The 14059-nt window shown below is 40.6% G+C and overlaps 1 protein-coding gene across 9 annotated transcripts in view; it reads left to right on the top strand.

Annotated features, from left to right (window-relative positions):
- dgkh (diacylglycerol kinase, eta) overlaps window positions 1-14059 on the top strand; it is an 83484-nt gene that overhangs the window by 35951 nt on the left and 33474 nt on the right. For 6 of the 9 annotated variants that reach the window (XM_085385528.1, XM_085385537.1, XM_085385530.1 and 3 more), the window contains 2 exons: window positions 8077-8181; window positions 9351-9483. In XM_085385528.1, coding sequence (XP_085241654.1) covers window positions 8077-8181; window positions 9351-9483 — 238 coding nt within the window. Of the gene's footprint in view, window positions 1-6089; window positions 6549-7775; window positions 7811-7936; window positions 7956-8076; window positions 8182-9350; window positions 9484-14059 lie in introns of those variants that run through there. The other 3 variants (XM_085385533.1, XM_085385534.1, XM_085385532.1) reach the window with 3 other exon arrangements.

Genomic DNA, 14059 nt, shown 5'->3' on the forward strand with positions numbered 1-14059 from the left:
ATGTGGAACGAAACCGTGACCGAGGACAAGCTGATGGCATAAGATGTAAGTACAACTCCTCCGGTTTCATATGCAAAACAAATTATTGCACTAGCTTACACGGTTCAGGTTCTACAGGGATTTAAAAATAGTTACGCAAAACGGAGCGTGCTGCTCTGACCGGCTTTAAAGGGTTAACAATGACTTTTAAAAAATAATATAAAATAGTGTGCAACACCACTGAAGTTTTTTTTACCTCTCTTTTCAACCAGCGGCAGTCACTCTCCTCTCCAAATAACTTCTGCTTAGCTTTCCGAGCTTCCCTCGGGTCCTCTTAATCAGCGGTCTCCAACCTTTTTTGCGCCACGGACCGGTTTATGCCCGACAATATTTTCACGGACCGGCCTTTAAGGTGTCGCGGATAAATGAGGGAGGGGCTAATAATCGGCTCAGTCATTTTTAATGATCGTTGAAAGCCCAGATCGTAATCGTGATTAAAATTCGATTAATTGAGCAGCCCTAAAAGTGGGTATCATGTAAGCTTTGTCATGCCATCCATTTTTATATAACTCTGCTGCACTGCATGTGCATTCACACATGGTTGACCCTTAATATGTAATGAACATATTGTCACTGGGCAGTCAGCTGCTTTATAGGGTTTAGTAGCCTCCTACTAAAGTGTGTCTAATGAGAATAACTGACTACCTGATGTTTCATGTTTCTTTGTAGCTTAATGTTGAGATGCATCCAAATGTGTGCATGTGTGCATTAGTACTAAATAGCAATAGACTACAAGCTGTGTTAAATTGTAAGAATTTGGTGTTTTTGTGAGGTAATTGATTAAACAGAAATTCATTTTGGTCTCACTGCTGAGAAAACTACAGTCGCATTCTTATGAGTCAGTCTGAGAAGCATTTTAATAGTATTTGTGTTGAGTTGTCTGCCCTATAAGTCCAACGAGATGTTTTTTTTTATTATGTAGTGTGTAGATTCAGTCTTTTATTACTCAGTTCCTATTGAGCCACACTCACCCTGTAAATGCACTCCATGGTTCACTTGTTTTATATATCCAAAGCAATAAAATATAGAACCAAAAAAGTCTTAGTTTATCAGTTTAGGACATTTCATTTTGTAGCTTAAAGAAAATAATGTTGTTATATAGGTAACAAAGTACATAAGTTTACCTCCACCAGAGCTTTGGCTATTTGAAACATGTTGATGCAAACCAGATGGTCAGTGAGCAACAGAAACCTTTCTACAGAAAGAAAGGCAGTGCAGCACCAGATGTATCATTAAAACCCTAAAATACACATACCCTAATAAACATTGCACACTATACACACTTGCAGCCATAGTGACACGGGTTTGTTGTGCACCTGCTGTTTTCCACACCTTGTAATAGCCTCGGTTGCTACAGGTCTAAACAGGCCTGCAATCAGAAAGACAGAGGGGGAGTTAGGGGTAGTGTCTCACTCATTTTTTCTTTGATGGATGCATTTAGTCCAAAGGCTGTGTGGACTGCACTGTAACACATTTGTCATCTTATTGCTAAAAAGGATGCAATTTAAGAAAGGATTGGAGCTCCACAGCAGTGTATTGCTTACAAGTGGTGTGCATTTGAAATGGTGCATCAAAAATCAGGGAGAGAGCGAGAGGCTAATCAGCTGAAGTCTATGAATATTTGGAGACATTAATAAGTTAGAGGAAAAGCTGCAAAGCTATGTATTTTTCCTCGTGCAGTTTTTACACTGAACCTGGAAAGTATGCACAACACTTCACTTGTTCCATATTTTGTCATGGTACAGCCTTATTCCAATTCCAGCATTGTAAATAAATCAACCACCAGGAACCTTCATAGAGCTGGTTGCCTGGCCAATCTGAGGGATCAGCGTAGAATGGCCCTAGTCATGGAGGTGACAAAGCGCACAATAATAATGGATTGGATTTATATAGCGCTTTTCCAGGCACCCAAAGCGCTTTACAATGCCACTAGTCATTCACTCTCACACACTGGTGGAGGAAAGCTACACTTGTAGCCACAGCTACCCTGGGGCAGACTGACAGAAACGAGGCTGCCATATCACGCCATCGGCCCCTCTAGCCAACACCAGTAGGCGGTAGGGAAAAGTGTCTTACAGAGACAGAGAGCCCGGGGATCGAACCAGCAACCTTTCGGTTACAGATGTGCTTCCCAACCCCCTGAGCCACGGTCGTGCGCTTACTCCAGTGTTGCTTTGTGGAAAGACGAGAACCTTTCAGAAACACAACCATTTCTGTTGCACACCACCAATCAAACGTGTATGAGTGGCAATATGGAAACTACTCCTAATGAAAAAGGTTCATGAAGCGTGGTGGTGGCAGAATCATGCTGTAGGGATGTTTTTTGGCAGCAGGAATTGGGACACTAGTCAAGGTTGAGGGAAAGATAAATACAGCTATATGTCTGTGTAGGTTCTTGGAAAGAAAGCAACCGGATTTCATTACATTTTATGAAGACAAGAGGTGAAACGTCTTTACAAAGCTAAAAAAAATCCATAGCCAAGATAAGAAAATGTTTGGCTACGAAACCACGCTGTGATTGTCCTTGAGTGGCCCAGCCTGAGCCCAGACGTGAACCTGATTGAACATCTCTGGAGAAATCTGAAAACAAGCTGATGCTCCCCATTCATTATTATTGAGCTTCTCAAAAAGACTTGAGGCTGTAATTGCTACCAAAGGTGCCTCAACAAAACGCTGAGCAAAGGCTTGGTATATACATGTAATATTTTTGTTTTTCATTTTTAATAAATTTGAAATAATTTCACTTTGTCAATTTTCGGTATTGTGTGTAAAATTGTGAAGGCGAAAAGGTGAAAAATGAATTTAATACATTTTGGAATAAGACTGTAAAATGATAAAATGTGGACCAAGTGATGTGTTGTGAATACATTCCAGATGCACTATATTATAGGCTGCTTCTTCTTAAATTATTGAAGAAGGGAACAGAAACTTAATAACTGACTGCTTGTGAACTATCCTTCCTAAGATTAGCTCCAGCAGAGCAAACTGCACCTAAAAATGTAACATGTGGATGAAAGCAGGTGTAAAATCTGAGGCTGTTTTATTAGACACAATGCGACACAGTGAGTCAGAGAGAGAGGGGAGGGAGTAATAAGACAGTGCTGTTTCTTCTGAGTAATGGATAATGAAAACACTTGATGATGGCAATGAAGAATGTAACAGTAAATTAAAATATGCACATGAGGTGACCTCAAAGAGAAGCACCAGAACAGAAGATAAAGACACAGCGGAGATGCAGACCTTTATTTATGTTCCTGATTTCCATTTCTGCGTTTTTACAGTATGTGATTGCAAAATATAAGTGCATAGAATTGTATATGTATATCAAAAAGAGATTAATTATGTCTGCACTGTTTTGGTCAAAGTTAGTCTCCAGTAGATTTCTGTTCAGAATTCCTTAAGTGCCTTGTCTCCTCCCTATATAACATCTGTGTCAATGATCTTTTGTTTAGAGGCTAGTATTTCCTCACATATAGATTTCACTGACTAAGGTCCTTAACTGTATACAGAATACATCATTGGACTATTGTTCACACAAGTCTGAGCTGATAAAATAATGGACAGAGGTAGATGCTGCCTCTGGGTTTGAAAGTTACGTTGTGGGCATTGAAGCTCATCTGCTCATTCACAGCTGTATGTATGACCGAAACGGTATGGAGCTCTTTCTAGACCGGAAGCAGCAACATGGAGCTTGGTCTGGGTAGCAGCTGGATGAAGGAAAAACATCACCATCAATAAAATTTCAAAATATATGTTGCTTGATGACAGCAGATACTTTGCTGATACACATGAGCATAGCTAGAAGCAAAGAAAATCTTGTGGGTTTGGGGTTTTTTTTAAACAGCTTCTGAAATGCAAGAGTGTGATCATGACTGGATACCACTTCGGCATCTGATATACCTTGGACACAGAACTGGTGCCAGAGGAACAACCTCCTTCTAAACGTCAGTAAGACAAAGGAGCTGATAGTGGACTTCAGCACTAAGCAGGAGAGGAACTACCAGACCCCCGTCATCAACGAGTGCCCAGTGGAGAGAGTGGACAGCTTCAAATACCTCGGAGTTCACATCACGCAGGACCTGTCATGGTCCTGTCACATCAACACCGTGGTGAAAAAGGCCCGACAGCGTCTCTACCACCTCAGACGCTTGAGAGACTTCCAACTGCCCTCCAAGGTGCTCAGGAACTTTTACTCGTGCACCATAGAGAGCATCCTGGCGGGAAACATCTTAACCTGGTTCGGGAACAGCACCATGCAGGACAGACGAGCTCTACAGAGGGTTGTGCGGTCAGCTGAGCGCACCATCCGCTCCGAGCTCCCTGACCTGCACTCAATCTACAGCAGGCGGTGCTGGACCAAGACCAGGAAGATCGTGAAGGACCTCAGCCATCCCAACAACAGACTGTTCTCTCTGTTGAGGTCAGGAAAGCGATTCCGCTCTCTGAAGACCAACACAGAGAGACTGAGGAGGAGCTTCTTCCCGCAGGCGATACGGTCTCTCAATCACACCACCACACAGTACTGACCCACACATACAGTTCTTACACACACACTGGACTTTCTGGACTTTGTTTTTGCACAACACTGGTCACTATATTCTTCATTTCCGGTTAATACTTGTACAGCTGCTGTTATTGTGTATATATTTATTTAGATTTAGATTTCTTCATACATTCTTATATAGTTCTATATTGTGTATTTTGTTGTACAGTTATTTTATTTTCAACTTTAATTTATATATTTTATCTTATTCCTTCCCAGTTAAATTTACCCTTCATTCTAATTTGTGTTGTACAGTTATTTTATTTTCAACTTTAATTTATATATTTTATCTTATTCCTTCCCAGTTAAATTTACCCTTCATTCTAATTTGTGTTGTACAGTTATTTCATTTTTAACCTTAATTTATATTTTATTCCTTCCTAGTTAAATTTACCCTTTTTAATTTTTCATATTTATTTCCTATCTTATTCATAGCCTTTCCTTTTTTGTTTTCTTTAGGTCACGAGCAGTTGTCCAAGCATTTCACTACATATCGTACTGTGTATGACTGTGTACGTGACAAATAAAATTTGAATTTGATTTGAATTTGAAGATGTTGTTGTTCCCTCGGACTAGTATCAACAGAGATCCTGCACCTGCTGCAAGATCACAAAGTGTTGCAATGAAACATTTTGCCATCATAAAAGACAGAAAATTATTTTCACATCTAAAAAAATTTTATTTTTCAGATTCACAGTACAGTTTAACTACAAGGTAGAGCATGTTAAGTTATTATTACATAGCAAAACATTATGCTACACAGTAAAGTATTAAATATGAAGTAAAACAAAGTATATACAAGGTGTAAAGACACCTTGTATATACTTTTCTGCATCTTTTCCCCTGCAATCTTTGTGTGTACCACAGAGCCATGGCTCAGTGGCTGAATGTCTGAGTCCCACATCAATGCAAGCTTCAAGCAATTTATAATTCTTAGCTTTTTTTTGATGTATCATAATTCACCACAAACTGTTTCTGAGAAAATGTTGGGGAACAAGAGCAAGAGCTCCTAAAACTAAAGTGACCATTCTTTGTGTTTATATGGATCTATCCTTCCTAATAACACTCCTTAGCCTAATTGTTTAGCATCTGTCTGTGTCCTATTGTGTTGTTAATCTCCCAGGTCATTTGGATGTTTTGTTTCACCATTTGTTAGTGTGTTTTCCTCCTTGTTACCTGTTGGCGTTATGATTCCCAAGCTCTTTAAAAGCATGTGAAGCCAACATGAAAGTCATTTAAACCTAAATCCTTCCAATGGAATCGGAATCGGAAACCCAGTTGTCTCAGTCTGTGACCTCTTTCTTGGTGATTTGTAATTTTAGTTGCTAGTTTTCTGTGTCTTTCAACATAGCTTCATTTTCACTTTGTGAATTATGGGCCCATTTAGAGTGAAAAAGCTTTAGGATAGAGATACCTTGTGAGTAGGGATGGGTACCGGTGTGGTTCTGACATAAACGGTAGTAACCAGACCGAAAAGCAGCGCACATTTCGGTGCTTTATTTCGGTGCTTTTTTTTCCTGAGCTGTGATACACTTCTAGCCAATCATTTTACGTTTCCCAGGATAGTAGGCGGGGCCAGGTACGTACGTTCAGTTAGAGCAGAGCTACAGATTAAAAATGTCCAAGGCGAAGCGGTCAAAAGTCTGGCTGTACTTCACAGCAAAATATGCAAACTCAGCAGCAACAAGTGCTTTAAGCTGATACTGTGATACTGTCAAAGGAGGTAACACCAAGAATCCGATGAAACACCTGGCGACGCATAGCGTTTTTTTTAAAAGCCGAGAAATGCGCCGTATTTGATAGCTTGCTGCGAGACCTCACACTGTGCACGTTGGGTGGGTTGCCAGTTATCGGACCCGGAGCAACATCCCCCAAAAACCCGAAGAATAGAGTCCTGGCCCCTAGCCCTGCCAGTGTAGCAGAAATGATGAGGATGATGATGGCAGCAGAAGCCGTTCTTCTCTGCGTGAGTCGCTTAATGTTGTTCGAGTGTAATTTACGTTGAGTAGGCTAACCACGTTATTACATTAATGCATGTAAGGTGAACTAGCAAACATCATCATAGCTACATGCGGCTGTCCTCTTGTTTGATGGCAGATACTCCCTTCACCCTGGACAAAAAGGCTAAAATGACCAAAGAAAAAGTGGGAAACAGTTAAACATGAGAGGTTTTTGGACAAAGTTTGTGTTTTTTTTCCATTGTTTAAGCACTGCTTCCAGCCAAGAGTGATACCATATATGCCCCATAGCTGCAGAAAAGGCTAACATTGTTATCTTTTTACAAAAAAAACAAACAAACAGCTGAACATGAGAGGTTTTTGGACAAAGTTTGTGTTCTCCATTCTTTAAGCACCGGTTTGAGCACCGTTTAAGCACCGGCACCGTTTCAAAAGTACCGATTTGGCACCGGTATCGGATAAAACCTAAACGATACCCATCCCTACTTGTGAGTAATAAGTTCCTACTAATGATGCACTAGTATTGCTTGTTTGTCACAGTTGGTTTTAAAAATCAAAAATAACAATGAATAAAACATTTAACTAGAGGCAGTATCAGACAAGTTATGTGCCAATTTTCAAGTTATTGTGGCTATGACCATCTTATCTATACAGTCTACAGATTTCACAAGCAGCTTCTCTGTAGACAGTATTTTAAATTTAGCTCTTTATTTTTACACTTTGTTTTCCACACTTGTCCAAAAAGCAGACTGGATAGCTCAATAAATGAATTACATGGTTTTAATTATTATCTCATTTGGTAATACAGTCCACTTAAAATATGGCATTTGTATTTAGTGACCTGCTTTAGACAAAGCATTTCTTGCAGATAGAAAGCTAGTGGTTGGAGCAGTTTTAGTGCTGTGAGATTATCTTGTGTACGTGTGTGTGAGCCGTGCCTGTATTTCAACTCTCTCCTCTCACTAATGTAAATCAAGATAACACACTGTGGGAAAACAATGACTTGGAAAGAAATGGAGAGAAGGAAGAGATGAGTGAGCATAAATAAGTGATGGGCTGTTGGAAGGGTGCTGTTTGTCTGTAGGGTTATCTACAGGCACTGTCCTTTAAACACACGAACACACACACACATGCTCACAAGTAGAGGACGAGAGAGGAGGAGGCAACGGGAGAGAGAGAGGCTCTTTGCCTTTAGTGAGGCTCTTTGCCTGTCAGCACATATCTGCCTCAAAGCCTCATGAAGAGCTGGGAAGAGACTTAACTGAAGAAGGTGTGAGTGAGCTAGAGTTAATGAGAGACAAAGAGAGTGTATGTATGTAAGAGAGAGAGAGAGCGAAGGAGAGAGAGAAAGAGGGAGGGGGGCTTTACATCCTTGCTCGCTCTTAAAGACAGAGCCGGTTGTTCTCCACTCAGAGGTACCGCAGGCTGAAGAGGAAAGAGCTGGAAACATTAAGCTCTGTTTCGCTTGCGCTCTCTCGCTGTTTAGCCACAGTATCTGTCTCACTCTCTCGTACCTCCTCCCCCCTTTGCCTCCAGGTGATCACTCCGTTCCGTAGGCTCATCCTCTGTGCTGAGAACAGGAAAGAGATGGAGGACTGGATCAGCTCGCTCAAGTCCGTCCAGTCCAGAGAGCATTACGAGGTAAGGTCCAGTTCAACAGATTAAAGTGTGTGTGTGTGTGTGTGTGTTTGTGGAGGGGAGGGGGGGGGGGGGGGGGGGGGTTGTTTGGCAGTTTTGGGGATGGGATACATAGAAATGCGGAGTTCAGATAGGGCTGCAGCACATGCATAAGCACGCCTCCACCCGCATGTTGTCACATGTTCGACACTGGGCAGAGTAACAGTAAGAAAAACTGTATTGGCACATCCTATTCTCCCAAGTGTTTTTTCTCCTTATGACTTTCTAACACAGAACATACTCGGTAGATGCCTATTTGAAAGCTTTTTTTTTTTCACTTCAAGCCAGTATTTCTTGAAGAATCTAGAAAACATGTTACCAGCATCAAAACTGATCGTAACTGCTCAGCGTATTCCACTGTCAACAGAATATGTTAAGAAGACTGTAAATCCTGGCTGTGCACTGACAGCGAGGTGATGTGGCGAGCACAGGAAGAAAGCTGTGCTGCATTTTAATGCCTTTGATTTGAGAGGGAAATCTTATATAAGACCCCATCCCTCACCCCCTTACTGCACTGCAGTGCTGCAGCAACCCCAGAGCTCACACAACACAGGGAACACACATGTTCACACAAACACACGCACACACACAGACACACAAGCATGCGCACTCCTGCCAATATGTCCACACAGCAGCATTTAATTGCTGTATCCTTTTATGTGACACTGTTAAAGAATGCAAGTACCCCAGTTTGTAAGCACCTGTTACAGTTGTACTTGTGAAAAACCAATTATATCCAGGACTGCGCCAACTACTGCAGATGCAACACCCACATGGGTACACTACACTGTGGCTCCACAGTAGGACCTCTCCATATACTAATGTGTAGAGGCATCCAGTTCATCTGACCTGGGTGTGTAGCTTTTTGTAAAAGTCGTCACTCTAACAACTCTAAGGAAGTGGAGGCTCTCTCTCTCCTGTGGAGGCTCTTTTCTTATACCAGGCACTTTCCTAACTAATGTTGTCATGGTGTTAGGGGAAAATGAATAATAGTTATTCTAAAAGAAAGCTAGTATACCACAAAGGAGTCGAGTATCAATTGTGTGTCTGTAAATCAATGTTCAATGTTTTTTCTTTTTGATCATGCTTACATTTGTGACATGTGACTGCTGTTTTCACCTCTCCTTTGCCAGACAGCACAGTTTAATGTGGAACATTTCTCAGGGATGCACAACTGGTACGCCTGCTCCCATGCACGGCCCACCTTTTGCAATGTTTGTAAGGATAGTTTGTCTGGGGTCACATCTCACGGCCTCTCTTGTGAAGGTGAGTACAAATACACTCAAAACTACACATGTTTACTATCACAAGTGTGAAACTCAAAAAGGATCATTATTTCATGTATTTCACTTTAAATTTGGGGTAAGCCAACATGTTTTTGTCATCACTGGATGAAAAATCAAAAGATTTTTGGCACTAGCACATAGACTACTCAATACTCCATTTGCAGTCCGCTAGTTTCTCCTGTCCCTGTTCTCACTGTAAGTGCATCTCCTCACACAAATGATAGGTCCTGTGCAGTAGAGCTATCTAACAACAAAAAGGTGAAGTGAAATAATGTTAAGTTAGTACTGAGTTGACAGTAACATAGTGTTAGCCTAAGTGCACTAAAAGCTTCAGAAGATGGCACGAGTGCAAACAAGAGAGAGGAGGACAGAGAGACAACGGAAAAAATTTGTCATCTACCGGTAAGCTTTTCACTCGTGCCACAAACTACTGCAGACAATGAAGAAAATTGTTGGTGTAGGAGGTATGACATCCATCCAAACTTCCAAAGAACCGCTGCACTGCTGCTAACTGCATGGCTCTCAACAGCTATGAGGTCACTAAAGACCATGGTACTTGTTTTTGTTGTTGTTTTTTTGGGGGGGTTTTTAGGTTGCAAAAAAGGTCGCAAAAATTGTCACATATGTAACACTTAAAATGTCTTAAAATTAGTGATGGGATTTCCGGCTCTTTTTAGGGATCCGGCTCTTTCGGTTCGGCTCACTAAAAAGAGCCGGCTCTTTCGGCTCCGAACCAGCTCTTCAGGTTGTTTTGTTGCTTTAATTAATTTATTATTAACAATAATATAAAATTATGCACAAAAGGAATTACTAACGTAAAAACAAGTGGTTTTATTTATATATGTTTATATATAAATATATGCGGTGGCCCCTAGAGACAAAACACGTACAAACTCCAAAACACATTTCTAGCATGAACTGAACTTCCAAAGCAGAGCTACTAGATCACTTAAATTACACAATTGAAAGCATGTGTGTATTGTTTGTGTATTTATACACAGGCACTCATATATATATTCAAATAATTTAAAAAAAGTTCATTTACCTGTTACTACCACACACCAAATCCGGTCGTTGGTACTTGCTGGCTTGTGTAGCCACAAGATAACAAAGGCTCAACACTGCGCCCAGCATCCTGGAGCACTTCTGTTGTCTTTTGTACGTGTTTTGAGTTTTTATGTGCTTCTGAGTTTTTATATGCTTCTGAGTTTTTACGTGCTTCGGAGTTTGTACGTGTTTTTACGTGTTTTGGAGTTTTTACGTGTTTTGGAGTTTGTACGTGTTTTTACGTGTTTTGGAGTTTGTACATGCTTCAGAGTTCGTACGTGATTTGAAGTTTGTATGTGCTTTGTCTCTAGGGGCCACCGTAAATATACTTTTATTTATTCACTCCACATAAAATGTAATAAATAAATCATATAATACAAAAATCAACTATTCACATTTCAAGTTTTAACTATTTAAATTTTCAGCTTTTTCCTTCCACAAATTTAAAGTGAAAAGAACACAAAACACTGCAAACCACAACACAATTAAATATAAATTATAATATGAAAACAAAAAGAACATGCATATTCTCTGTCATATGGACCTGCATGAATAAACTTTCTCAATCCTTTATCATCTGCAACCGAAAATAGTTGTGGATGATTACTATACCTTTCTAATGTTGTTGTCCCTGCCTCTCTTTCTCTCTCTCTGGCTCTGTTCCTGTGCTACTGAGTGTAACTACCGCCCCTCCCCCCTCTGCCCAGCGTAAAGCACAAGGCTCGCGTGCAGAGTGAAGCGGGAAAAAAGTGCGAGAGAGAGGCTGAGAGAAAGGAAAAAAAAAAAAAACCCACGTGACGGCTCGCGATAAGGAGCCGGCTCGCGTCGTTCACGTCAAAGAGTCGGCTCTAAGAGCCATTTCGTTCGCGAACGACCCATCACTATAAGCCAGCGGTCTCCAACCTTTTTTGCGCCACGGACCGACAATATTTTCACGGACCGGCCTTTAAGGTGTCGCGGATAAATACAACAAAATAAAAGTAGTACCGGTACCGAAAAAAATAAGATTTATTCATAACACACGTGAAAAGACCCAGGAAAACCGAGTTAACAATAAAAATGATAACAAAATAACGCTGAAAACCGATAAAAACCCTGAAAACTATACATTTCACACCTGAGCCTCAACTCACAGACCGGTACCGGTCCGAGGCCCGGGGGTTGGGGACCGCTGTACTAAGTAATCCCTGTGAAACTAAAGCTCAGGCTTCAGATTGATTTTTTAAAATGTTTTTTAACTTGTGTCTGTGTCATGTCGGTGAGAGTGGTTACTCCTAATATGGTCGTCTCATGTGGAACAGGCAAGGAAGCTAAAACTACTTGCTTCACACAGAGGATCAACTCGCATCAAGACTCAGCATAGGACAAATAAAGATAGGTTTGAATTCTGAAGCACACAAAGCTAGTCTAGTAGAGTCTAAGCATATCATGATAGAGATGGAAATGGGCACATTAAGTCTTCTTTAATGAGAATGAGGCAGGTTGAAATGATGCTGAATTATCTTGTGAAGAATTTGTTTTTAGACACATAGTGTTTTCTTACATAACTCTCTTTCCTGGCTCCTACTTCAAATAGCCACTCTTTTAAGATCAGACACCCTATAGTATTGCAACAGATGATTTTGCTTTGGAAGCAAAGCCTGTGAGTTGGCAGGTCTATAGGCACTTTGGGAAGGCTATATTGCTATTTTACGTAAGGACTGGTGAGTCACTGAAGTGAGAAAAGCCTTTTCTTGTGTCTGCCCAAGTGCAGCAGATTGGATATACCTGAGCCAGCAAGAGTCTTTGAAATGCACTGGGTTGTGGAGCAGGATGCCCACCAAGCTCACAGCCAGCATATCAGTGCATGTCACCCTGTATTCATATGCTTTTATGCCATATTGCGCGTTAGATAAGCGTTGACTTAGACTGCATTTTAAAAAAATAGCATTTCACTTGCCTCCAATTGCCCTTAACAGGGAAAAAACTGTTAAAGGATCACGAATGACACCATATCTCCTCACCTCATGTGTGAAAGAACAGAGAAGTGGGGTGTTATGAGGAAGGTGTTTGACATGGGGGGCTGACACTATTTTTTTTCTTTTTTGTACTTTCTTTTAGCTGGTGTAAAGTGTTATTGACAGGCAGCAGGCCATAATGAGCACCATCTGCATATCCTCTCACTCTAATTTTGCTAATGTTCCCCTGTGAGCATGTGCATGTGTAACTCAGTCCTGTGTGTGTGCCTACATGTGCGCTGAGTTTGCTGTATACGTGTGGAGGCAGTGAGAGCCTCTCCACTCAGTGCTCATTATCCTCTCATTTCCAGAGCAGAAGGCAAAAGAGAGAGACGTAGAGAGAAAGACCAAATCATTAGAGCAGTATCTAATGGTTGTTATTTGAATTGGCTTATTTTGCGCCACGCATAGACAAGCAACAATAGGAAGGTGCATTGAGATTATGGGGTTTTCATTATACATCACTGAGAGAAGCCTTCCATTGGGCACAAGGTACCTACAGGCAGACATTCATGGACATTGTTTTTTGGGCTAAATCACCATGAAGCAAAGTGAAAGTTACATATGGATATACAGTAATGGCATAAAAATGCTTATATGTTTATTTTAATTTTTAAAATGGCCAGTGCCACTTTTTAACATATCAATAAAAGATTTCATATATTTTTTTATTGTCTGCTAACGTGCAAAATGATTGTAAGTACTGAAGTAGATCCACAACCTTATTTCTTTATATTTTTTTAGGATAACACTGTGTTGTCATCAACTCAGTAATAACTTTCACTTCACCTTTCTGAGTTAGATAACTCAGAGTGAGACAACAGAGCTCTTCGCTAAATTGTATGTATAGACAACACTGGCTCATACACTGTGTTAGATGCCTTTTTTATGCTTGAGTGATTCATGGGACAGTGTTAAGTGGCATAACAATCAAAACAACATTCCTCTGAAAATGGTCATGTAAAATGAGTGGACTGAAAATAAGAGAAAAAGCAGCCAATATTAAAAGAAACACTTGGAAAGACCTTCAGAAAGTCTGGAGAGCTATTATCCAAGATACATCCACCCATCCATCCAATTCCTTCCAATGATGCAATTAAGGTCGTAGCTGTTCCAGCTGTCTTGCTCAAGACTACAGTTAAGGTCTCCCTTCTTGAAAGCAAAATAGAAAGAAATGAGAGGTGGTTCAAGAGTTTTGGACAATACTGCTGTAATTTGTAAATGTTTTGGTGATACAAAGCAGTTGTAAAGCACCTGTGGCTCAGGAGGTAGATCTACAACCTGGAAAGTCAGTGGTTTGATCTCTGGTGTCCTTGGATAAGATGTTGAACCCCAAGTTGTCCACAGTCCAATTTTAGTGAATGTGTGGAAGTGTGTGTGTGATAGGTACAAAGCTGTAAAAATGAATGTCTGTCAATGGACAAATGTGGCAAATGTAGTGTCAAAGTCTTTTGAGTCCTCAGTAAGAGTAGAAAATTTGCGGTAAATTATTCAATTTACTGCACAAATAAA

Source organism: Rhamphochromis longiceps, linkage group LG16 (genome assembly GCF_057381845.1).
Source record: "Rhamphochromis longiceps isolate RC_006_pf linkage group LG16, R_longiceps_female_GT1.1, whole genome shotgun sequence".
Lineage (NCBI taxonomy): Eukaryota > Metazoa > Chordata > Actinopteri > Cichliformes > Cichlidae > Rhamphochromis > Rhamphochromis longiceps.